The following is a 24,191-nucleotide window of genomic DNA, read 5'->3' on the forward strand; positions in this document are numbered from 1 at the left end:
GTGACTTAAAGGTGCAAACTGCAGAATAAGAGTGCTGCTCTGGAGGAACTTTTACTCTGTGAATGTTTTGCAGCTCCTCTAATTTAATAGTGTGAGATAACAGCTCTAATTTTAGTTTGACAAAAAAATCTCGTCCCGCCCCGCTCTGCACGGCTGCTCAGACAAAACTGTTTGCATTTGTTAATCACTTGTTGCCTTGATTATTCTAATTAATTATTACAGAAGAGTAATTCATGAATGCAAATAAGATTCTATTAATAATTAACAGGATGAGGCAGCAGCAGGCAGTAACCGGTGCAAATAAATTCACAGGCTAAAAACAAATTAATTACTGGTTGGTTCTTGTTTAGCAGTTGTTCTCATCTAACTACATCTAAACAATAATTACAAACAAAAGGAATAAGTAGAATTAGTGATTTATTTTAATAATGATTAGTTCAGCTCAATATGTGAAGTATAAAAAGAATGAAATTAAACACTCAGAATGAAGCATTTTGAGTATCATCCCAACTTTTCTGCAGTGAAACAGCGTATCCTGTTCCGTGTGGACTCATATGTTACAAACATCATCCAGACTAACGTAATTAAAAGCCGAGTCTCCGTCTAAATAGCTGCGGTGTAACTCAGTAAATGTGAGTTTGAGGTTCTTTGATTGCAGTCGTAGTTCACTGCTATTCGTCCAACATGGCGGCGTTCCCCAGTCCGAACCCTTTTGGGCCGAAGTTTTTGGCGTAACAGACTGAAGAGAAAACAGAGAACAATGAGAGTTGGTTCAATGTTGAACAATGAGTTCATGATGCAGCATTTTATTATAAACTATTACACTTTTTCTTTATTAATACACTTTGCATCAGTTTACTGACTGTGTGTGTGTGTGTGTGTGTGTGTGTGTGTGTGTGTGTGTGGTCTATAGTACTTTATTTCTCTACTTGTGAGAACCAAAATGCACATTTGAGGCATTAGTAGTAGATGATGCTCACTACTATAACATGCTGGGGTTGCAACTAATGATTATTTTCATTATCGATTAATCTGCAGATTATTTTCTCAATTAATCATTTATTTGTTTGGTATTTTTGCTTGAAAATTACTAATTTATTATCACAATAGTTTCCAATTAATTTCCAGTCGATCTAATAACTAATAATCATGTTTAGGGCAAAAAGCTGGTCACCTACAAGGTCAACCATTAACTATTTTAGGGTTAAGACTTGGTTAACATTATTAGGGTAAGTGACAAAAACAAGTGTGTGTGTGTGTGTGTGTGTGTGTGTGTGTGTGTATTTGTTTGTTTGTGTGTATGCATGTTCACCTTTACAGTAGAGCTCTCCGTCCTTGTCAGTCACGGTGGTTGACTCCAGACTTTTACCGCACAGGGCACAGCGGAAACAGGTTTTATGCCAAGGCTACACACACACACACACACACACACATATACATGACAACTGTTACTCACATAGGGTTCAGGCTGAAATTAATTTACAAAAATAAAGTTTAAACCATGTTTTTAGATTAATCATCTTGCTCAGAGTTTAATTGTGGAGATAAAAGTGTAAAATTTGCCCTGAAGGTGGTGATAGAGAAAAGGTCATGAGGTCATTAAAGATTTATCCTCTTGGGAGCATGCACGTGCTCAGTAATGTCTGTAGTAATCTGGCCTACATTATAGAGATATTATGCTCTGGACCAAACAGACTGATTGTTTTTTAGTGATGTTCTTTTTTAATTTATGGGCTCAGAATCTTCCAGTTATTTGCACGGAGGATCAACCACATCACTGGATGGTATGAGACAGTCTTGTTCACCCTCCTCGTTCCCTTGGTGGCAACGTTGTCATCAATATTAAAAAAAACATTTTCAAAGAAAACATCAGAGTCTGGTGGCAAAGTGTTCTGATTTTCAATCTCTGCTCAGTCTGCTGGAACTTCAAATCGCAGAAGGATTTATTTACAACGTGTGGAAATAAACTAAATAACCCCAAATAAAAAACCTCCATGTTTCAGCGGGACGGTCCTTACCTTCCCGGCTCCCATCACCTTCTCTGCTGCAAAGACAGCTTTGGAGCAGCGAGGGCAGCGGTCTGAACTTCCAAACTTCTGTGAAAATTTATTAGGATTGGCGTTTGTGGCGGACGGTCGTCGTTTCGAACTGTAAAAAAACAAAAACGTTTCACTATTTGTGACATTTGATGACATCTCTGGTTACTGGTCTTTGAATATTTTGATCTTATTAATTTTTTTACCACTAGTCTGATTTTTTTTTTTTGTATTTTTGAGGAGCGATGCCATCAGTAACACCATCATAGGACACTAAAGCTACATTTACACCACTGGTCTTGCCGCCCAAATCTACGTTTTTTTCCAATGTTTTTATGTGTATTGTAAGAAAACACAATTTTTAAGCTTATAAACTTGTTTCTGTCACTGTGTTTAGAAAGTAACCTTCATCATACTGGAGAAAAGTGACATTAACTAGCTTGACTTCCGATAATTAAAGGTTCAGTCCAACAAAATCACCAAAAATGAAGAAGTATGATGAAGAAACACCTGGAAACCTCTGCACATAAAACCAAAATCAACTAAATGGCTGAATTACTATAATATAATATTTTAAATATGAATAAAAATATAATAGAAATATGTTATTTTTTGGATTTGGGTGAAGTGAACCACACTATGAGTGAACACGTACTCCTGAGACTGCGGGTCGATGTTCTGTCCCGGAGGATCAGAGCTCAGAGCTCCGGCTCCTTGCCCGTATCCGTATCCTTTTGGTCCATATTTCTTGCCATAACAGGACTTGCAGTAAATCTCAGACTCATGGGCTGCGACCGTGGTGCTGTCCAGCCCTTTCCTGCAGCTCACTATGCGAAAGAAACAGAGATATTTTATTTTATTTTAGTTATTATCTGACAATGCGGCTGCGTTAAAAGGCACACGGTCACAGTGAAGTAATGGAGGTTAAATAAAGCTCCCACCTAGCTTGTTTTATCAGTCAACAGTGACATTACACATAGTCAGATGTCTTGTGTTTCTATTTGTAGGGGGAGAGGAGGGTGTGAGACGAAGGTTTGAGAAAAGATGAACACTTTAGCAGATGGATGAGCTTATCGCAAAGGCCTTTCAGAGCTCCCGGTGGAACAATCAAGCGGTCACATGTTCCGACCAACTGGACTGTTTGTGTTTGTGCAGAGAAGAGTTATCGTCTATGAGGTGTCTAACTCTCTGGGCTCTCATGTAGCTCTGAGTCCCTGGATTAGACCTCTGCAGCTGGGAGATCTGTTTATGTCCTCGATATTTGGCTGCAGCGCAACAGAACCGCAACTGATATTCATGTCAGGATGTCCGTCCAAACAGAAGACAGTGGAGGGGGGGAAACTGTGTCAAACCCCGGAGAGAGACTCCGTCAACTCCCACATGAAATACAACAAAAGTAAATCAGAGAGGGATGCTTTCCAGAGAGGATAATTTGAGTTATTGCTGAGAGCAGGAGAGGTCTGAGGTGTAGGAAGAGTAAAAGGAGCTTTATGAGAAAGAGGAAAAGAAAGAGAAAGAGACAAAACAGGCAGAAGGGGAAAAGGGGATTAATAAAGGAACAAAAAGGAGGAGGAAAGAAAAACACTGGAAGGAAGAAATGAAGAAAAGGAAGAAATTAGGAGAGAAGGGTCTTCCCATCTCAGGTGAAAAGGGCATGAAGGGAAGAAACAATAATAAAACAGAAACCAAACACAATCAAAATTGAATCAAATCAATCAAAAATTGGACTATATATCTCTGTCAGCAAGGGAACAAGGAGGAAAACTACCAAAGCTGAAATATGCTGCTCTGCGGCTCTTCTGTAAATTCACAGGGAGCTTTTATAAGCAGCTGAAGGTGCCGAGAAGACGGCTGATAAGAGCAAGAAACAGCTGCTGGAGACCAACAGATTAAACATGGAGGGAATGAAAAACCTGATGGTTGGTTGTTCGGTTTGCTGCTTTTCATTCCAACCAAACAGAAGGAAACGTCCAAGGTGCTGTGGTGACTTAAACAGACCTGCATGTGGACTTTTGATGATGAATCAATAAATAAACTGCCTCAAACGGACTCAACACTAAACTGGAACAGAAATGACCAACTAGGATTTCACGATACCCCCATTTCCCACCTCTCTGATATGTTTTAACCCTCCTGTTGTCTTCCCGTCGACCATGCAACTCCACAGATGCTATAAATTTTAATAAAACACCCAAAATTCTATGAAAGTAGTGATCATTACTTTTACTTTCAAAGTGTGTGGCGTGGAACCATCCATGAGATTTTCAGGCAATTAGATGAAAGAAATCCACATTTCTGATATAAAAACATTTGAAAAGGGGTCAAATTTGACCCGAGGACAACAGGAGGGTTAAACCAGCTTCTTTAGTTTTAATCCTGATTGTGCATAATTAGATTATGTGTCTGTTGGAGCAGTGAGAGGAAGAAAGAACCGTCAGTCTGTCAGTCTTACTGCAGATGAAGCAGGTCTTGTGGAAGCTCCTCCCGTTACACTGGATCTCCTCTGCATGATACACCGTCTTCTCACACGCTGAACACTTGGCGCCTCCTCCCCAGTTTGGCATCTAAAAGGAAAAATAATAAATAAATAGATAAGAACAGATAATATAGAGCTGAAGTGTCTCATTTCATTCTATTGATTACAGTAAACGTCATAAATGTCATCCATCATAGTTCCAGAGTCTAATGTAGGGCTGCAACAGTTGATCATTTTCATTAATGATTCATCTGCACATTCTTTTCTCAATTAATTGTATTAATCGTTTGGTTTATAAAATGTCAAATAGTGAAAAATGCCATCCAAATCTCTCAGAGCACGTGACATGTTTAAATGCTGGAACCAGACAATGTTTGGTATTTTTTCTTGACAGAGTAATTATTAAATTTTTTGCTGATTAATTAACTAATTAACTAATCATTTCTGCTCTCGTCTAATGTGATATCTTAAAATTGTTCAAATATTTATTTATAATGATATGAATGAAGATGAGGTCGGATCTTTTTGCCTGTTAAGCTCTGATAAGTGTTGAATGACAAAAGCTTTCATGAGGATCTGATGATATTTGCTGTTAGACGTGATTCCAGAGTCAATAATATAACTCAAAAACAAAAAGGAGGGAAGTAACACTGATAATCTAAATATCTAAATACTTTTATAAAGTGAGGAAAACTGCTGTAAGTTATGTACACTTTTTTACATGTCCCTTCTCATTTTCTACACTCAATTTTCACTCATTTCCCCAAATTTAAGGCGGATGTAGAGACATGTTAACATCTTTCAAGTTGTTAAAATGACATTATTAAATCTTCAAATGAAAGTGTTAATACCCTAACCTAAAACTTAACCTTCCCCAATACTGACCTGTTCTAAAAATCCTATAATATTTTAGTTTAACAATTTAAACCAATTAACTCATACACAGCTTTACTGATTCATTTTCTTATCAGTTTTGAGAGTTCTTGACTCCCCTAAAAGCCCTGAAAGCCTGGAGATGTGGCGTCGGTGCCCTCTCTGGCCTTCTGTCTGACATTCCAGTTTCCATTCCTATCAGAGGCTGCCCATCACCTCACAGGACTGGTATGTGATATTCCAGGAATAGAGGCTTTACTGAGACATCGAACGGACAAAAGCAAAGCAGCCTCTCCATCAGACTCGACTGAAAAAATACTGAATTCCCTCCAGAAAAATGAGAATTCTCACATATGGAACAAACTCAAGGTCAAAAATAGAAGCTGCTCAAAGAAGACACAATAAACAGCCTCATCATTAAATCAACCACGTTACCTGTGTGTCGTAATATCAACTCAACTACCAACAGGAAGCATTAATAGGAAAGAATCCCTGCTTACCTTGAATCCAAGCCTTTGTGCTTCTGTCCTAACGTGGCAGCGAACGCTCCCGGCTCGGCTTAAATACCCTCCATCTCACCATCACCTCAGACCACCGGTGACGCTTCAATGAAACCATCTTCCTAAAATAACTCGTGACAAAGCCGAGCCCTCTGACCCTTCATCATCACAGGCTGAAAGAGGCCTGAACATCAGCCACTCCAACATTTGTTCTGGACTCAGACAGGAAACTCCAGCCGACACTGACTGACAGCTGCACGCAGAGGATGCATCCACATGGCATGTTGTAGGATTATGTACATAAACAATGGGCACGTCATACACCAAACGGTGCTGGAAAACAATGTGGTTGGATGGATAAAGAAGTGCTGTTCATAGATCTTGACCACTAGTGGGGTAAATTTTAAGGGGGGCGTCAAAGGAAAGGTCATGTTGTTGCCTAAATCTACCTGTGTACAGCCTGATAGTCAAACTGAGTTTTCAGTTTCTATTTGAATGAACCAGTGGTGACTCAGGAACCAGGTTATGAAAAGCTGGTTGTTAGTTGTAATTACGAGAGAACGGGAGGAAACTTTCAGCTGTATCTCCCACCTCAAGAGTTTCAGTTCAAGACTTCAAGAGAACTTTATTTTTCTTGTCTCTGACATATGAACTGCAGCTGCTGACATAAAACTACCAAATATACAAAGCTCAAATTTAACAAGAAAGAAAGCCAATAAATAAAAGAAGTACCATTTAAATATATATAATTAAAAATATTGTTAATAAGTATAGTAGCTGTGAAATTTAAATATTTGGCGAAAGAATTGCTGAAGTATCAAACTGTCTGGAGTTGCCAAAATGGCTGCAACATCACTGGTGACCTAAAAGTCATGTGCTCTTGTACTCACTGATCATTAATTTTACCTGATGAAGTCTGAGGACTGAAAACGTGTCAGTTCAGTCAGTTCAGTGAGTTCAAGAGTTCAACACTGTGCAGAATATTTAGTTTCTGTCAGTTTTTGATCCCACACACTATTTTCTTGTTTGCAAGAACTTTGTAATTGTTACCAGTTGAATGTAAATGTTATATTTAAAGATCCACTTCACACAATATAAAAAAACATTCTGCTTGTAATAACATGTCTAATCATCTCATAATAAACCCCCATATTCCATCTCCATCGATGAAAAATCCAGAATCTATGAATATGCAAATATATTTCATTTCAAAAATGTTCCTCCACTGAAAAGTCAGTTCTTAGTGTTTGGAGGCTTCAAGTTCCCAAATCACACTTGTGTAAATTGAATATCGGACCAGGACTGCCGTCAAAACCTGTTGTGATGTCACAAATCCTGCTGGTAGGCCCGCTCCTTAAACTCTGATATTTAAAGAGCAGAGAAACTTTCAGCAGACGAAAGTGAAAACATCCGTCTAGTTTCACAACTGCACAAACATCATCCTGCACAGTGAAGCTCAAACATCAGACTGAAGTAACAATAAGCTAAACACATGTGTGAGTGGAGGGCGACTTTAACCTAACAATCAACACAGCTAATTAAAAATAAACTAGACAACCAACAGTTTAAAGCCTAATTTAACATTAATGAACTGCTACATATATGTGACATGATGCACATTTGTAATTAAAGCTTCTTTTATATTTATATGGTATAATGACAAATCTTGAAATAAGGTATAAATGCTCCCAGGTGTCAACATTTTCCCGTTCTGCTGATATAAAGAGATGTGGCGTCATGTTAGCTTTATGTTATCACACTCTGCTAAACTCTCATCAGTTTAAACTCTCATCAGCCTCAGTTGTGACTTTCCAGTTTCTTCTGTACTGGACCGGTCGGTTCTGCTGGACTCAAAGTCAAAGGGATAAAAAGTCTTTAGGATTCAACCTCTGGGAAACGTCCAGCACTGAAACAGTTAAATGACTGATTGATCAACAGAAAATTATCTGAAATTTTGATAATCATTGATAATCAAGGAATAATGCTAAACATTTGCTGTTTCCTGCTTCTCAGAATGTGAAGATTTGCTGCTTTTCTCGTCTATTCTTGCAAATTTAACATATTTGGATATCGTACTGTTAGTCTAAAGTCTATTTTTTAAAATTTTATAGACTAAATGATTAAATATGAGAATAAGTGACAGATTAATGAAGATAATTGTTAATTGTAGACCCACATTTCCCCCCAGTGTCCATTCAGTATTATGAGAAACATCACTGTAAAACACAGACACACATCACATGATGCTCTTAGACAAAAATCTATTAAAATTTATTTTGCATTTTACATTTAGCAGGACATCAAAAAAATGAAGGTAATTTCCTTATAAATTAAACTTATCAAAATGTCTGATTAGTCTTAGAATTCATCACAAATATTCACATATTCTTAACATTTCCATTTTTTTTTAAAAAAAGGGGTAACAGCTAACATTTACATATGTGCAAAAGTTTTTTTACTTAGAGACAAAATGATCAGTCGGTAATTTTTCCAATCAAATTTAACTTTCAGTCAAAAACGTCCATCTGACTTCGGTGTGTTTTTTCTTTATGGCGTTGATGTGACGTTAACTAATCGTGGTAATTTGAATAATAAAACATTTTGGTGCTCACATCACCCACATCAGCAAATATAACTAAAAATAAAATTAAAATAAAAAACCCTGTTAAGAAAAACAACTGTTTGGTTTGTTCTCTGGGGGAAACACTTTCCACCAGCATCACCACGAGCAGGACAGTAGTGTTCATGAGTCTCTGGTGAACTTGTTTGTGAAACCTAATTTCCGTGTGTCCACCGTGCCGCAGCTCAGGTCCGCGCGGCGGCTATTTTTAGCCCGTGATAAGAACGATGGCAGTGAGACTGCTGCGAAATGTTCAGAGGTAATGAATCCTAGAAAATGCTAATCACGAGAGACACCCGCCCACGAGACACAAACAATACCCATCATACACTCATATAATGTACACAATCATCAGGGGAGGGGGGAGTTCCTTCAAGGCTTTCAGGAGTCCTCAGTGTTGACGTCCAGCCTCCTCTGAGGGATGTAAACAGTTTTGGTGGCCGGGTGTCCGGCGCTGGTTACCACGGTAGCAAGAGGCGAGAGGGGGACCGGCGTGTGGAAGAAGCTGTGCTGGGGGAGCCCCGTCCCTTTAGGGGTGGTCATCACAGGCTGGAGGAAGAAGACGGCAGAGAATGATCAGTTAGTTTGACGGCTTTTGATCTTAAAGGTTTGGTTCAATCAAATTATGACTATGATTAAGATTTCACTTTCTACCAAACAGACTGTTCTCATGAACTACTGACAGCTAGATGCATGTTCTTGTGGTTTCTGTGAACTGACGTTTTAAAGAGTAACTACACATTCGAAACCTGCTAGCTCCCTCCATCCCTGCATGTTTAAAAAAATGCAGCTGTAGGGTGTGTGTGACACGGGAGGTAAGAGGACACCGACCGGAGCGGACTGAAACTGACCACCGCTCAGCGTAGCATGACTGGTGATATGAGGCTGTTGGAGCCAACCGACCGTGAGCAGCTGCTGTCAGACTCTCTGTGGTTACAGCGCTGCAGACACACACAGAGAGTCTGCTGGAGCTCTGACAGTCACTACCAGCACATTCACAGATCTTTGTAAAAGCTTCTGTCTGGCTCTCAGGTGTGTGTCAGTACTTAGCCGTAGCGCTGTTGTTTATCGTGGCTAACGTTAGCATCGTTAGCCCTGAATATCTTGTAAAGCTCTGAATATAGCAGAGTTATTGGCCGGCCCACAGAAAAGGAAGAAATCTTTGGCTTATTTGCATAACCACGGTTCTCTGAGTAGCGCGACTTCTCTTATCACACTTGCTAACGCTACCTGCAGCTTTGTGTGAGAAGCACAAACTGAAGCTACAGTTAGCAGGTGTTCTGATATTTATACTTGGTGGGCGGATGATATGAAATACACCTCGGAGTGTTTATATTACGTCTTGAGTGGGGAGGAGCAGAGAGTTTGAACTGAATTTTCAGATCCAAGCAGGCAGAAACAAGCTAATTTTGAGCAGAAATAGCAGTTTTTACACACAATATTATCACATGCCAACACAGACTATCAGGGGATTATATGTACAGCGTAAAGAAAATGATTTAGTGTGTAGTTACCCTTTAAAAATGCAAAATGTTACTAAACACAGCAATGTTTTGTACCTGTTGTACGCTGATGAGGGCCACCGGATGCGGGGGCACAGACTGCTGGACCGGCACAGGCGACAGCGGTTTGATGAAAACCATCCCTCTCTGCTGCAGAGCCAGCGGACTGGCCAGGGTGTTGGCGTGTTCTGGAGTCTGGGGGGCCGTGAAAGCGTTTACCGGGCTGGAGCCCGAGATCAGGCCCAGGTTCTGCAGGGTGAAGTTGAGGATGGCGGGGCTGGGGCTGTGGAGGCGGTGGGCCTGCTGGGTGGCGTGGGGCGAGGCGGTGGCGGCGGCGGCAACAGCGGGGGGTTTGTGAAGACGAAGGCCGGTGGGTGTAATCTCCTGGGCTGGGGGAGGTCTGGAGCCTGTGAGAGACAAAACGGACCCGTCTGTTCATTCTGATGTTGTTACTGACTGGAGATGAACTTCAGCCTTGTTGATAGGTTTCAAATCTGAACTACTGTGAGAAAAAAATAAATTTAAAGAGAATCACCTGTGTTTGATCTGATTAGTTGATTGATTTAGTTGAAAATTAACAGATAAGTGATTAATTATGCAAAACCTTCTCTTGTTCTTGCTTCTTAAATGTGAGAATTGATTTCTTTTGTCTCTTTTCTATAACTGTAAATTAATATCTTTGAGATTTTGACAGTTAATAAAGGAATTTAAAGATGTCCCCTGGTGATGGACATTTTTATTTAGTTATTTAAAATCAAATTGCCCAAATCTAAATATAACGAAGTAAAATCTTTCACTATAGTTTAGCTAAAGACAAACTCTTGCACCCTGAGATGTAAATCATCATTTTATCTAACGATATAAATACCTGCAGTTGGTGTTTGGAAGATGTTGTAAGTGGGAGTTGAAGCTTTGTTGTTTTCTCCGCCTGAACCTTGTATTTCCTTGTAGCCGATGAGGGATTGCTGGGAGATTGGGATCAGGTATCCAGCTGGCACTAAAGTCTGAAGGAAGCAGAGAAATAAATGTTACACACATTCTGCTCAACAAATACAACAAAGCTCTAAAATCTGCATCCTAATCTGGCTGGAATTTGTGCTCTAAAGTCTTTCTGGGTTGTGAGCAGCGTGTTTGTGCTTCTACCTCGGTGTGGAGTTGTCCCGGCGTGAGCGGTACATCTCTGACTGGCGTCAGTCCCGCCTCGCTGTCGGAGTTCGCCGTCTTGTCTTCTCTGTCCAGGAACGTCTCCAAGCTCTGCTCTAAAGGCTGATGGGCTACGGCGCCTACGGCGGGGGTGTTGACGAACTCGGGGTCCAGGTGGAGGGCGCGAGGCGAGGGCCGACTGGAGAGCTGACCGCCGCGACGGGCCTTCAGACGAGCCTGCAGGATCTCGCACAGCTTCGGGGAAGTGTCCTGTGTGAGAGACAGAGAGGGTGAAAAGATATGTTATAACACGACACACGAGCTTTAAGTGATTCTGTGTTTTACACATCTGTTTCATTAATAGCACATCACGTTTTTGTTGTGCAGAATTTTAAAGAAGACTAGTCGATTGCTTTCCTAACAGCCTGGAACACCGTGGTGAAGACAGCGAGCAGCATCATAACAGAGATATGAAAGGAAATCATCTCCCTCTGTTGTTTCAATCAGGTTCTGTCCTGTCATTTCCATTTGGTGTAACTACTTTTCTTCAAATGTTCCTCTACTTTTCCTCCACTCAGTGGTTCTTCTACATTTTCTTCTTTGTAGCTACTTTATTTTTTCTGATTTGCATGCTTGTGCAGTTTTGTACACCTCAGTCATTCCTATATTTCCCAGCATGCCTTCGTTGTTGCCTTTATTTATGGGGTTTTACACAGTAATTAAGATTTATTGTACATTTACGTTAGGAAAATAACGTTATGTTAGGAAAATAAATTCATGTCTTGCAACTGTATCATGCTGTGGTCTGTTTACGACTCCTGTGGGTGTAAACTTGCTATTATGCTGGGTTTTTTTTTGTTTTTTTTAAAAAAATCCACCCCATAAACATACATGTGGGGGCAAAATATTAGGAACACTTTTCAATAATAAACATGAAGTAGAGTTATCACCTTTCTGACAATGTCAAAACTGAAAATGTGTAAAAGTAGAATTTATGGCAGAGTTGTTATATTTCACAGGTGTTCCTAATAAAGTGCACGCTGAGTGTAAAATGTTTAATAGTATATTTATTTTGCTCACCTTGAAGTTGGAGTCCGTCCTCTTGGCTTTAGAGGGGCTGCTCTCTGACGCTGAATCAGAACACAGCCGTTTGAGCACCAAGGGGCTGACGTCCGGCGCCCTGGAGGCCGACTGGCTCTTTGCGGCCGACTGGGCCGTCGGGCTCCGCCCCGTCTTATCCTCGAAGGTCATGGAGCGCACGGCGAGGCTGGTGGGCTGCGGCCTGGCCAGAGGGTTCGGCCTGAGGGAGGAGGAGCGTAAAAACACTGCGTAGGGACCGCTCCCCTGCTGCTGAGGTAACAGGACGGGGATCAGGGGTGAACACTGCGCGGGGATGTAGGCGACGGTGCCCGGCGGCTGGGCCGGCAGCTGGGCATGAGGGGTGAGGTGGACAGTAGTGTTGACTCGCAGCTCTTGCGTCGGAGTTAGTAACGGTTTCTGAGGTGGTTCCATTGAGCTGGAAGCGGTCGGCTCCAGCTGCTCGGCAGCTGTGCGCGGCTCAGTGGGAGCAGGATTTGGATCTTCGTCTCCAGTCCTGGAACAGAAGCAGATTAATTAGCCTCGTTTAACCCTAAAGAGCTCTACAAGGAATAACAATTTATAAAATCTAAGGCTGGAAGCTGAGTTGTACAGTTCTCCTGCTTTCCATCCAGTGTTCTGTTACAAACAACTCAAGAGTTGCAACAAAGGGCAGCTGACTCGTTTTCATATTTTTGGCGATCAGTGATCCTGCGTCCTCATTACTGTGTGGCCCTGCAAGTCACGCTGCTCTTCTCTTGAGTATTAAACTGCTTAATAACAAAATAAAATTAGATTTGACTCAAGCGTCACTACAATTCTCTTAACAGTCAGTTAAATAATGTTTAACTGCGATATAATCAACTTATTTCCATCCCTGACAGAGATGCCTCATCAGTAGAGCAGAAACACATCGACTCATTCAGATATGAGTGTTGCTACAAAGAAAACAAAACACCAGAGTTTGTTTGGAAGCAACCTCTTTCTCAGGTGGACTAGGTGCAGGTCTTTGTTCTGCACCTGGATTCACTCCTTTAAATGGACAAATGCACCAGATTTCATTTAAAGAGCCTCAAACAGTTTTAGTTTAAACAGTGAGTCTAAACGCAGACTTACGCTGACTCCTGGTCAAGTTCGATCTTACAAATAGCAGCAAGTTGAGCCATCTTGTTTGGGAAGTCAGTGTTTGATGAGTCACCTGAAAGCGAAAGAGGAAACCAAGATTATCATCACGCCATTCATAAAGACACACCGCAACGGTGACCTGGTCTGAAGAAACGCTGTCTGTACTCACTGAGTGAACTCTTGACGGGACTGCTGGGTGCAGAGTTGATCTTGCGCCGGTCATCCTGAATGCTCTTAGCCAGCTTTATGAGGGAGGGGTGTCGGGTGAAGCTGCGTTTAGCTCCGGTTGATGGAAAGAGGTTTTTGGCACAGTTGTCTACAGAGGGACGCAACTCCAGTACGCTTGTCTTCTTGGTGGGTGGACACTTGGATGTGGAGCTCTCTAAGTCTGAAACAAGAGTTTAATGTTTAGTCTTAAGACGACGATGCTAAGCTCAAAAAATTCACTCTAACTGTGGGCCAAAAATATGAACAACAGGAAAAGAAGTTCTCCATACCTTTGACTTCTGGGAATTCTTCGGGGCCGACCCATTCAAACGCCGGTTTCCTCCCCCTCTCCTCCGTCACGTGGACTTTCTCTATCAGTTTCAGGCTCCGCAGCACGTTGGCGATATCGTACAGCCGCCGCACTTTGGCTGCAAACACACGACAGACAGCGAGGTTATCTACTGCACCTGCGTTTTAATGTAAACATCTCCAGGCTGTTTGCATCTTCGTGTCATCAGCAGTACAATGATGCAGAGAGCTCAGCCTTTTGAGATCGCACATACTGTCAAGTCTCTGCACTCACTCTTGAACTTGTTCTTGTCTTGATCCGCGCCCTGGTCCTCTCCGATCAGGATTTTGGCGGCTACGTCCAGACTCACCACGCGAGGATTTGACACCAGGAAGAGCATGACGAACTTCTGGCTCATCACCCGCAGAGATTTGTCCTTCCGACTGTTAACGGAGGCTGGAGAGGACAAACAGGAGGTTAAAAAATCTGATCGCTACGCCACAAAAACACTAAACATTTACATTGTAAAAGCCAGAAAAACTCTGCAGCCAGCTCTCTCACCTCCTTTGAACTCTACTCCCGGAAGCTCCACGAAGAAGAGCTCCTTCTGTCCCTGTTCGCCGTTCTCCAAGTCCACCACCACCTCGTTCTCCTTCTCCTCCCCGTCAAAGTCGAACTCCTTGTCCAGGAGACGGTGCCGGATCTGCTGCATCTGCTGTCCGTACCTGTGTTCCTCGCCCACCTGCTTCAGAATGGCCAGAGTCTGAGCCAGTTTGGTCCTGCCGTGCCACGTGTAGCGGTTCTTCGCCGAGCGGCTCACCATGTGCAGGCTCTCCAGCACGTTCATGATGTCGTAAATCCGCCGGCGCTCCACGTCTGTGATGACAGAAAACACAAGTTGATGAATCACAGTAAAGAAAACTGAAACTGACAAGAGGGAAAAGTGGAGTTCAAGCAAACTAAAGTAATTAATGTGGTATTAAAGTTGCTACAAACTCATATATTTGTGTTTATGAGAGTAAACTAAAAATTACAATTATAATCAGTGTGAAAAATGTTTGACAATCAGCTTTCATGGGCATTTGGTGTTGTTTTGTCTGGAATAGAAATAACTAATGAACTGCAGTTATTACAGAATCATTATCACAATCATTGTTTTCAGGCAAAATGTACATTTAAATTAATACTAATTTGCTGGATCTGCTATAAATAATGGTATTTATTCTTATTTTAAAAATGATTTATCAAGTAAAAATACCAAACATTTTCTAGTTAATAGTTTTTCAACTGTGCACATTTGTTTTCCTCTCTACATCACACCATAATAGGTTGCTTTGGTAACCTCTGACGGGCATTATATATACTGAGTGAAGATGCAAGAACCTACAGATTCATGAGTAATGAAAGCAACCCATTAGCTGCTGCCCTGATCGTAATGATTTTAGATAACAAAGAGCTGATATAGCAGACGTACTGAGCTCAGTGGCGACATCATCCAGACAGATGTCGTTGTTGAGGGCAGGGTTTGGGTAATCTGGATAGCGGGCGAGGAATTTATGACAGAGTAAACCCAGACTCTTCTCTTTTCTGCTGATCAACTTCTCTGACTCTTCTCCATTTTCAGTGTCCTGCAGGGAGATGACAAAACAGATGAGACACGTATTCCTTTGAACATCTTGACTCATCAGAAAGTGTGTGTGTCACAAACTCTTTTCTACCTGCATAGAGTCCGGACCTTCCCGTCCGTCCGTGTCAGTGCACAGCTCCTTCTCTCTGTTCCTGATGTCAGGACTAGCAGCACTGATGAGCATTTTAAGATTGGAGGTCGGCGTCCAGGGGTCAACAGAGCCTACTTCCCTTCCTTTTTTAGGTGTAGTGAGGGGACCCATGGTTGGCTGGCTCTCCGCTGAGACTACACACGGGCCGGTTAATTTCTTTGGAGTATTTACAGGAACCTGTGGTGCTACAAAGCCACCATCCTAATCAGCAAGAGAAGAAAGCAAAAGATAATTATTCATATGCAAGCTTATCCCTTCTTACTGCAGTATTCTGGGAATTATCACAAACAAGTTATATGTGAGAAGCATTTATACTCCTCACTTACTGACCTGGGAATCAGACTGGGTGAAGTTTTGAGATTCAAACGCTGTTCTTGACATTTTCCACCTTTGCATAAGAATTTAATAAGGATTATATTAGCTAACGTTAGCTAGGGTTTAATACAGAGATAAGTGCAGCTCAGGGATTGTGTAAAATATCAGGAAAATCTTTAAACACTGAACAGTATGAATGAACCTACACTAAGCTAGTTAACATGTATTCCATCTATCAAACTTTAAACATGCTACACGAACATTATGCAATATTTTATTAGTCTGGTTTATCGCCCGTTTTAAGCAGCAGCATCTAACCCTAAACTTAACTTCCCATTATTAAACATTTATCATTAATTTCGGCATTACAGCTATGTAACGTTAAAATTATAAACGTTAAAATTATTAACGTTACAGCAAAAATATTTTCGGAGGGATCGTCCTACCGCTTTTTGAGTGCGATATATTTGTCCGTAGCCCACATTATTTTTTAACAGCACTGACACGAGTTAGAAATGTATCGATGGTGTAATTATATTAGTCTGTTTTTCCTTTCTGATATAATCTATCATAAAAAATCTGTTTAAATCTAATCAAAACACCAGATTGATATTGGCGGTAACTGACGTGCGTTCCATCGAATCGCCGGACCCAACGGACGGCGCGGTCCCGCCCTTTTTCTGTGAAGCAGCCAATGGGAGCGCGGCGCGAGGCAACGTAGAGGAAGTGAAAAGAGTGTCCCGCGCAGGTAAATATTTTTTGAAATCCTTGGCGCGGAACATTTATACGGTAACAGCGGCGGCTCGCTTTAAACTTTGAAACATTATTAGTGAAGTTCCTGTCGTTATATCACCACAAAGCAACACTGTTTCGTTGCTAATGTGACAGTTTTAATAGCGAATGGTTCCCTATATCGTAATGTTTGTTGTCGTGCAGCCAGCTCCGAGCGCCCGCCGTCTGAGGAGGTTTTAGGGCAACTTAACTAAACACAATAAAACCGGATAATCCAGAAACCTTTCCATACATCAACGTCTTTGTTTAATAGAAAAGATAAAGACTTTAGTTACTGTAATATGGCCAGAGTGGAAAAAAGTTTACAGCGAGGAGGAGGAGGCGGTAACTCAGCGACGCCGAAACCAGAGATTTCGCCAAACAAACCATTTCGCACTAAAACTTACAAATGTTGACAAGATAAAACACATAATAAAAGTCTGGACTTACTCAAATCCGCCAAACAAGCCTTGCTCAGAGGAGACGTCCCATCTTCGTGGTAATGTGTTGTGGATAAGTTACCTCCAAAAAAAAAAAAAAAAAAGATCAGTCTGATGGGTTTAAAAATGGATTTTACGAACAAGACCAAGCGTTTCCACCGCACCAGCGGTCAGAATAAATATTTAAATATAAGAAACTGTACAAAATGTTCACGGCTCTTTAGTTTTTTTCCAGTGGGCAGCAGCCTCTTGGTCAACTTTACTACAGTTGTGAAAAAGTTTGCCCAGTTGTGTGGGTGACCAGCAGCGTTTGGCCCGCCCAGTCCGAGCATGCGCGCTCACATCAGCTCGACACTTCCTCCCTGTGGGGGAGATAGGCGGGCCCAATTACTTGTACACGTAACCCTAATGAACCCTAATGAACCCTAGTCTCATGATCGATTAGTTGTTTGGTCTTTAATATATCAGAAAATGGTGAAAAATGGCGATTATTGTTTCCCAAAGCCCAAGATGCAACCTAAAATCTAATCTTTTCTCCCGGCCAACAGTCCACAACCCAAATATACTCAGTTTACAGTCATAGAGGACCAAAGAAACCATTTACTAGAAAATAAAATACAAAAATACTCAATTTACTGTCATAGAGGACTAAAGAAACCATTTATTATGAAAATATTCACATTTAAGAAGCTGACACCAGAGAATTTTAGCAAGCTAATATGAAGCTTCAGTCGTTCAAATGAGTCAAATCAAGTAGATATCTTTCAACATCACAGTCTTTTTAGTGCCAACTCCCTCTTTTTGTTACTATACTTCCACCGCAGCTCAACAGGGAAACACTGTCCAAGGAAACACAAAGAGGGAATTTGATGCTAAAAAGACTGTAAACATGTCAGATATGCACTTGATATGACTAACTCAGACTACTGAAGCCTCATATAAGCTTAACATCAACTTTTAAATGACTGTGTGGACACATTGAGGATTTTGGCCTCCATCACTTACATTGAAAGCACATTTGAAGGAGATCTTTTAATAGTCAGTATGAACAGGAGGAATGATTACAGCGAGGAAAACTTATTTCACTGTTCATACGGACACCTGACTTGATAAACTGTGAACCAGTCCTTTAATGTGAAACACGTAGGCCTGTGATTAATATTTCTGCAGCTCCTTTACAGGTTGCTCATGCGTTTTAATGTAAGTCTAATGTATATTTTGATCTTAAATTCCCATTATATTATAATATTCCTGCAGCGAGCATGGCCGGATTAACCTCTTAAAGGAACCTGAGCCAAAAATTTGCTGTTTGGCCCCTACTGACCAACCTCCACAACCAAGTCCTGCCCTCGTCCACAAAGCCCCATCAGGTATTATACTTTTTGTCACAAGGGATTTTTCTTCTGTGCTAAGTTTTAAAATATAGCTATTCATTGTCACTTCTTTGCAACAAAGTTTGCCTAAGCACGTACGGAGCATGTCGGATTTCACGTATCTCTTGCTGAACGACGGGGAAACAAGTTTCCGGCTCTGTGATTTAGGACGGCTACGAACTGTGTATCACGTTTACATGCACAGATGCACTCTAACCCGATTATACAGCAAATAACCAAATTAACATAATTACTTGATTGAAGCCTTTTCATGGTTTGCGGTAAAATGAGGTTTACATGATTTGATTACTGGGTCGTTTCTGCAATAAGGTTTAACTGCTTACAGGAAATATAGTGGCAGCACAAAATAATAGATAAAAAATGGAAGAATAGAGAGGTTATTGGTCCCAGCTGGATAACCAACCGGGGTCATCAAACATCCCCGGGTCACTGCGTGTCAGTAGGTTTGGGTGATTCGATTAGGCCTAATTGGAAAGTTTTGTGAGAATCACTCATTTTGTGGTAGTTTTTAGACCCTTATTATTTCATTTTATATTTTTCTCACATGATGCATATTTCTAAATAAAGTATTATTCCAGCATAGGAGTGTGCTGGTTGGTTTTTGGGGTCTGTGGGAAAATAATGAAACTGTTCTGTTCCCAATGATGGAAACATTTTGATCCTTTAGTTAAGTAAACGTACCAATACAGCAATGTAAAAACACTCCTGCATGAAAAATCCTACTTAAGTAAAAGTACATAAGTATTATTAGCTTGATGTAGTTAAAGTATTGCAGTAAAAGTAGTGGTTTGGTCCCTCTGACTGATATATTATTATATATGACATCATTAGATTATTAATAGTGAAGCATCAGTGTTAGAGCAGCATGTTACTGTTGTAGCTGCTGGAGGTGGAGCTAGTTTACACTACTTTATATACAGTTAGCTAGTTTAGTCCAGTGGTTCCCAACCTAGGGGTTGGGCCCCTCCAAAGGGTCAGCAGATAAATCTGAGGGGTCATGAGATGATTAATGGAGGAAAGAAGAAAAAACAAAGATCTTATACACAAATCTGTTTTCAGTTTTTGAACTTTTTCTCTAATCTTTGATTTTTGCTGAAATATTGGATCATTTGAACATTTATTGAAATGAAAGCATGTGAGAAGTTTAGAGGGAAAAATCACTATTTGGTGGAGCTGTTAACAACTCATAGACATGTTAAATGTGACCCCGACTACACACTGCTTTTTGTAAGACGCCAAAAGCCAAAAAGGTTGGAAACCACTGGTTTCATCTTTAACAATGTGTTGTATTTTAAAAGCTTGTTATATTATCCATTGTGTCAAATCTTCATCTGAAAAGTAACTAAAGCTGTTAAATAAATGTAGTGGAGTAGAAAGTACAATATTTCCCTCTGAAATGTAGTGGAGTGGAAGTATAAAGTAGCATCACATGGAAATACTCATGTAAAGTACAAGTACCTCAAAATTGTACTTAAGCACAATACTTGAGTAAATGTACTTAGTTCCTTTATTCTTCAGGGTAAAACAAAGTTATCTGACAGCTGACGGCTCTTCTTCTTTTCATTGACGTGTCTCTGTTTCGGCACTAGGTGGCAGTATAACCCTCCTTACTGGGAGTCACCATGGAAACCGACGGGCGCCTTCAAGGATGTTGGGAGAGAACAGCGGAGCTTCAAGCAGCCAGTGACGTAATGTTACGGATGTGAGAAGGAGCGAGTGGGACCTTGATGCTGCCTTTACTTACCCCTCGTAAATTAGACCACCCACTCTGACTGGGAAAGTACAGTGATTCACTTGGATCAAGTCTGTCTGCACAATATCAGAAATTTGAATGGTATTCATCTTGAGATCATTATTGCTTTTAACTATTAATTATTATTGTTTGATGTTTATAGCTGGTTTTTCACTTACGTATTACATTCCTTGAGTGTATGTGTGTATGTATATGTGGGTATTGTAGATATGCATGAATATATGTTCTTTCTTTATTATTTCTTATAATCTTTTAATCTACTTTTTTCTTTTGTTTTTACCACTACATTGCATAGGTTGATGTTTTTATGTCTCATGAAATGTGTTCTATAAATAAAGCCTCACCTTGTCTTGTCTATCATAGTCTCATCTCACTAACGGAGGTTGCGATAGAGATGTAATTCCTGTATTAAATATGAGGGCTGTCAAATAAATATCAGACAAACTTCTACCATTGAATGCTGGAAAATTTGTTTTTTTCTCCTTAACGCGCTTAACATAATAAAAATGACTACATTTTTTTATGCAGCACTTTTTAAAATGAGGTTACAAAGTGCAAAACACAAAGCCGTGAAACAACCATGAAAAAGAAGTAACTGAACAGTAAAAGAGAGAAGAATCACGACATAAAGAGAATAAAAACATAAAAACTTAATCAGGTAATGTCATAAACTAAAATAATAAGCACATTTGTAAAAATAAGGTATTAATAGACGGAACTCTTGTTGCTGCTGCCCTGAAAGAGGTAATTGTTGGTATACATATAAGCCTACTGTGTAGTTTGTTTTCGCATTTCCCAAACTGTACATCGCGTTCTATATTTCCGACAGCGCGTTAACGCATCAGCTGGCTGCTCCGCTCACAGCCGGAGAAACGGACAGCAGTACGCACGAGGCAGGGACCATCTCCAGCGGGAATGAAACAAACAGAGAAGTGCGGGGTAAGCATCATTTCTCTCCACAGATACTGCTTTCTAATGTTCATTCCTCCTCGCAGTTAACGTGTTGTCCTTTATTTTTTCTGGATATTTGCGAGCAGTTTGCAGAAAGCTCAGTGCAGCCAGTCTGTCAGGCAGCCTGTAAGGTCTCGCAGATTCTCCTGCAGGGATGCTGCAGTAGCTCAAACCTTTAGACAAGCAATTTGTTCCAGATTGTAACTCTTGAGTTAATGTTTTCCTTCCCCCGAGTGTAAGCTGAATAGCCACGTTTACAACACTCACAAGATCTGCACAGCATGATGTCAAGTTTGTGGCCGACAAAAAAAAAAGTTGGGTAGTGATGTTTAATAAGTGTTTTTCATGGTGTGAATCGGTGAGAAGCGCACACCTGCAGCAATTAACTGGTGGTTTGATGAGATATAAACTCTGGTTTTAATCATTTACAGCCGTGAATGAACTCTTTCATAGATACAAATGGAAGAAAATGCAAGTTTAGAGGAACTTTTTCTTATGCAAATATGCATCAAATGTTTATCTATTAGTGTGCAAAGCAGCATTTTAGTTACTACAATCTAGGTTGTCTTCAGTCCCTTTAACACTTTTTTCTAAATGCTTCATTTTAACTCTGTTTTCTCTCTCAACTCAAGCACTTGTTCACTGTCAGGATACCACACTTGACCTTTGAGCTGTGACTGACACCAGCTTTTTTCTGCTTTTTTCTGCTTTTTTTTTCTACCTGGGAAAACTCATTTTGCAGCACAGTACTTGAACCCAACTCACATTTTTTCAGAGTGGATTGCAGTTTGGCCAGTCGAGAGGATCATGATAATCACATCCTCCCTTAAGATCAAATATCCACTGCAGCGGTGATGGTTTTGGGAGAGAGAGCCATCCTGCTTATCTCTGGTTCCCGCCGTCTGCCCTGATGCTCGCTTCGGGCCGGCCTTTTGGGACCGAGAGCTGCAAAGAGAAACCATCAAGAAACGATATGACTGAGACAAGGCCTATAGCTGAGGTTGGATCCACCCAGAGGTTGGGTGTCGTCTGTTTCATGAAGCAAAGTTGATGGACAGACTTTTTTTTTTTTTTTCCTGTTTTTTGGATAGATCTTCATGCACCACAACTGGGAACCAAGGAGGAAGGGGACTGAAATACTTTGAGCAGGTATTTCCCTTCGTTCCCTTTTAAAGGCTTATTGTAAAGGCTGGATATTCGGCTGAGTACTCACTCACATATGGGAAGATGGAGGCAGGAGCAGAGGCTAGTCCACAACAGCACCCGAGGAGGAAACCTGTGCTGCACGGCTTGGAGGACCAGAAAAGGGTGAGTTCATGTCAGATCCTCTTTATCTACTACAGTACTCGCACCTGTCTGCTCTGCGCTGTGTGATGGCTTGGAGTACAACAAGTGAGCGCTCTGAATAAAGTAGGTCGTTGCATGTAAAAAAAGTACATACATCTACTCGGCTACACTTGAACGCCAGTGGATGAAGAAATATTTTTATTACTTAATGTGCTGAGCCAAGGTTTTAGAACATCTGCTGACCTCTAAAGGCCTCTTTTTTCCATTTCGATTGGTAACAAGAAAAGTTCCCAAACAGTTTGTCCCATTGCATGCTTCACTTTGTCGTGACCTTCATCAGGAAACCAACTCAAGGTGTCAAAGGAAGCATAAGTGAATTGATTGAAAGCCAAAGAGCCAATCAAAGCACTAAAGCGTCTGTGAAGTCTTCTTATGTTGCTTTGTGGTTGTGTAGAATTACTTCAGCCGTCTGCTGCTAAGATTGATGGAGTACTTGATCCGGTGGCTCATTTACCCGTTTTTAAGCTTCGCTCTGCAATTTCCACATGACGTGGATGTACTGCTGTTGTTATATGCAAACCTCATACTTCCAGGTTCCTGATTTTCATGGGTTGACTTCAGATGAAGGATTACACGGTTGTGTGTTGGATGAAAAAAAAAAAAAAACAGCTCTCGGTCAGATGAACCGTTTCAACACTGTATCAGATACATTCATAAATGTCAACATCTCACAACCTGGCTCTTCTTCTTAGTTCTGGAAAAGCTGACATTTGAGAGATTTAAGGTTTTTTCACTCGACTGTGGCGGTGTGCAGTTGTGATAGACCGGGGACGGAGGCGCCGAGCAGCAGCCCCGCTCAGGCTAAATAGATGTCTGTGTTGATTCAGAGCACATTAGTCTTCATTTTAATGTGGAGACAGACTGATTTTCTGCTGCTTGACTGCAGTGAGGGCTGGCTCAACTTAATGACAGCTTTTCATGCTACGTTCAGCTCTGTTTCTGAGGTGTTTACAGCCAAACGTAGCAAAACGGAAGAAGGGATCCATAAGTCTTGTAGGTGGGTGACCTCATCTGGGTATCAACTGCTCGGAGCAGCTGTACGCTGGACAGCTGTTGAAGCTTACAAGGTCACAGCATGCGTTTTTTGCAGTTTGGTCACTGCTATATCTGGTTCCAAATGGTGCAAGGATTTGTACTGGACTCTGCTCCCTCTGCTATAGGTGTCAGATTCAAAAGAAAGGTTTATTCCCTTTCCTCGTTTCTTTCCTGTCCTCCCCCCTGTAAATTATTGATTTGATCAGGTGTGTTAAATTAGTCACGTGGGATTATGTAGAACATGAATATTAATTGATGCAACCAAAAGTCCCAGCTGCTGTTTTGCATTTTTTTCCAGATTGCCAAACCTCTCTGGATGCTAAACGACACACCGAGCAGCACGAGGACTTCCAAGCATCTCCGCTTCCAGTTCTAGGAAGCTTCACGTTTATGAAATCTTACCCAAAATAGGTTTTTTCCCACGTTGTTGCTACGGTAACCAACCCCGATGCCATTCATAAAGTGAGTTTTTGCCCTCTGCGCGTGTTATCAGCGGCGACACGTCTAGATTTCATTAGAAGCCTCAGTCGCAACCGCAAACGTGGAGGCATCATCAATC

General features: G+C 41.1%; 2 protein-coding genes and 1 long non-coding RNA gene across 5 annotated transcripts; 1 reads left to right on the forward strand and 2 right to left on the reverse strand.

Moving 5' to 3' along the window:
• Positions 1 to 400: 400 nt before the first annotated feature.
• csrp3 (cysteine and glycine-rich protein 3 (cardiac LIM protein)) lies at positions 401 to 6,027 on the reverse strand. Its single transcript, XM_067570325.1, has 6 exons — positions 5,886 to 6,027; positions 4,489 to 4,600; positions 2,692 to 2,863; positions 2,019 to 2,148; positions 1,313 to 1,406; positions 401 to 739 (listed from the first exon to the last, which is right to left on the reverse strand). Exons 2-6 carry the CDS (start codon positions 4,598 to 4,600, stop codon positions 672 to 674), a joined length of 576 nt encoding a protein of 191 aa, XP_067426426.1. The 5' UTR covers positions 5,886 to 6,027; the 3' UTR covers positions 401 to 671.
• Positions 6,028 to 8,132: 2,105 nt separating this feature from the next.
• Positions 8,133 to 17,998, reverse strand: e2f8 (E2F transcription factor 8). 3 transcript variants are annotated; one of them, XM_067570528.1, is made up of 14 exons: positions 17,163 to 17,998; positions 15,957 to 16,014; positions 15,567 to 15,827; positions 15,323 to 15,476; positions 14,410 to 14,724; positions 14,143 to 14,304; positions 13,850 to 13,987; positions 13,522 to 13,740; positions 13,344 to 13,425; positions 12,231 to 12,744; positions 11,151 to 11,420; positions 10,876 to 11,011; positions 10,065 to 10,414; positions 8,133 to 9,054 (listed from the first exon to the last, which is right to left on the reverse strand). In XM_067570528.1, exons 2-14 carry the CDS (start codon positions 16,005 to 16,007, stop codon positions 8,887 to 8,889), a joined length of 2,820 nt encoding a protein of 939 aa, XP_067426629.1. In that variant the 5' UTR covers positions 16,008 to 16,014; positions 17,163 to 17,998; the 3' UTR covers positions 8,133 to 8,886. The 3 variants fall into 3 exon arrangements, with proteins under 3 accessions (XP_067426629.1, XP_067426549.1, XP_067426711.1); XM_067570448.1 differs by lacking the exon at positions 17,163 to 17,998 and adding an exon at positions 16,388 to 16,567; XM_067570610.1 differs by lacking the exon at positions 15,957 to 16,014 and having other exon boundaries at positions 17,163 to 17,996.
• On the forward strand, positions 16,642 to 20,757 carry LOC137168178 (uncharacterized). Its single transcript, XR_010924257.1, has 3 exons — positions 16,642 to 16,689; positions 18,410 to 18,522; positions 20,136 to 20,757. It is a non-coding gene; the product is annotated as an uncharacterized lncRNA (long non-coding RNA).
• Positions 20,758 to 24,191: the final 3,434 nt, after the last annotated feature.

This window comes from Thunnus thynnus, chromosome 1 (genome assembly GCF_963924715.1).
Source record: "Thunnus thynnus chromosome 1, fThuThy2.1, whole genome shotgun sequence".
In the NCBI taxonomy this organism is placed as follows: Eukaryota; Metazoa; Chordata; class Actinopteri; order Scombriformes; family Scombridae; genus Thunnus; species Thunnus thynnus.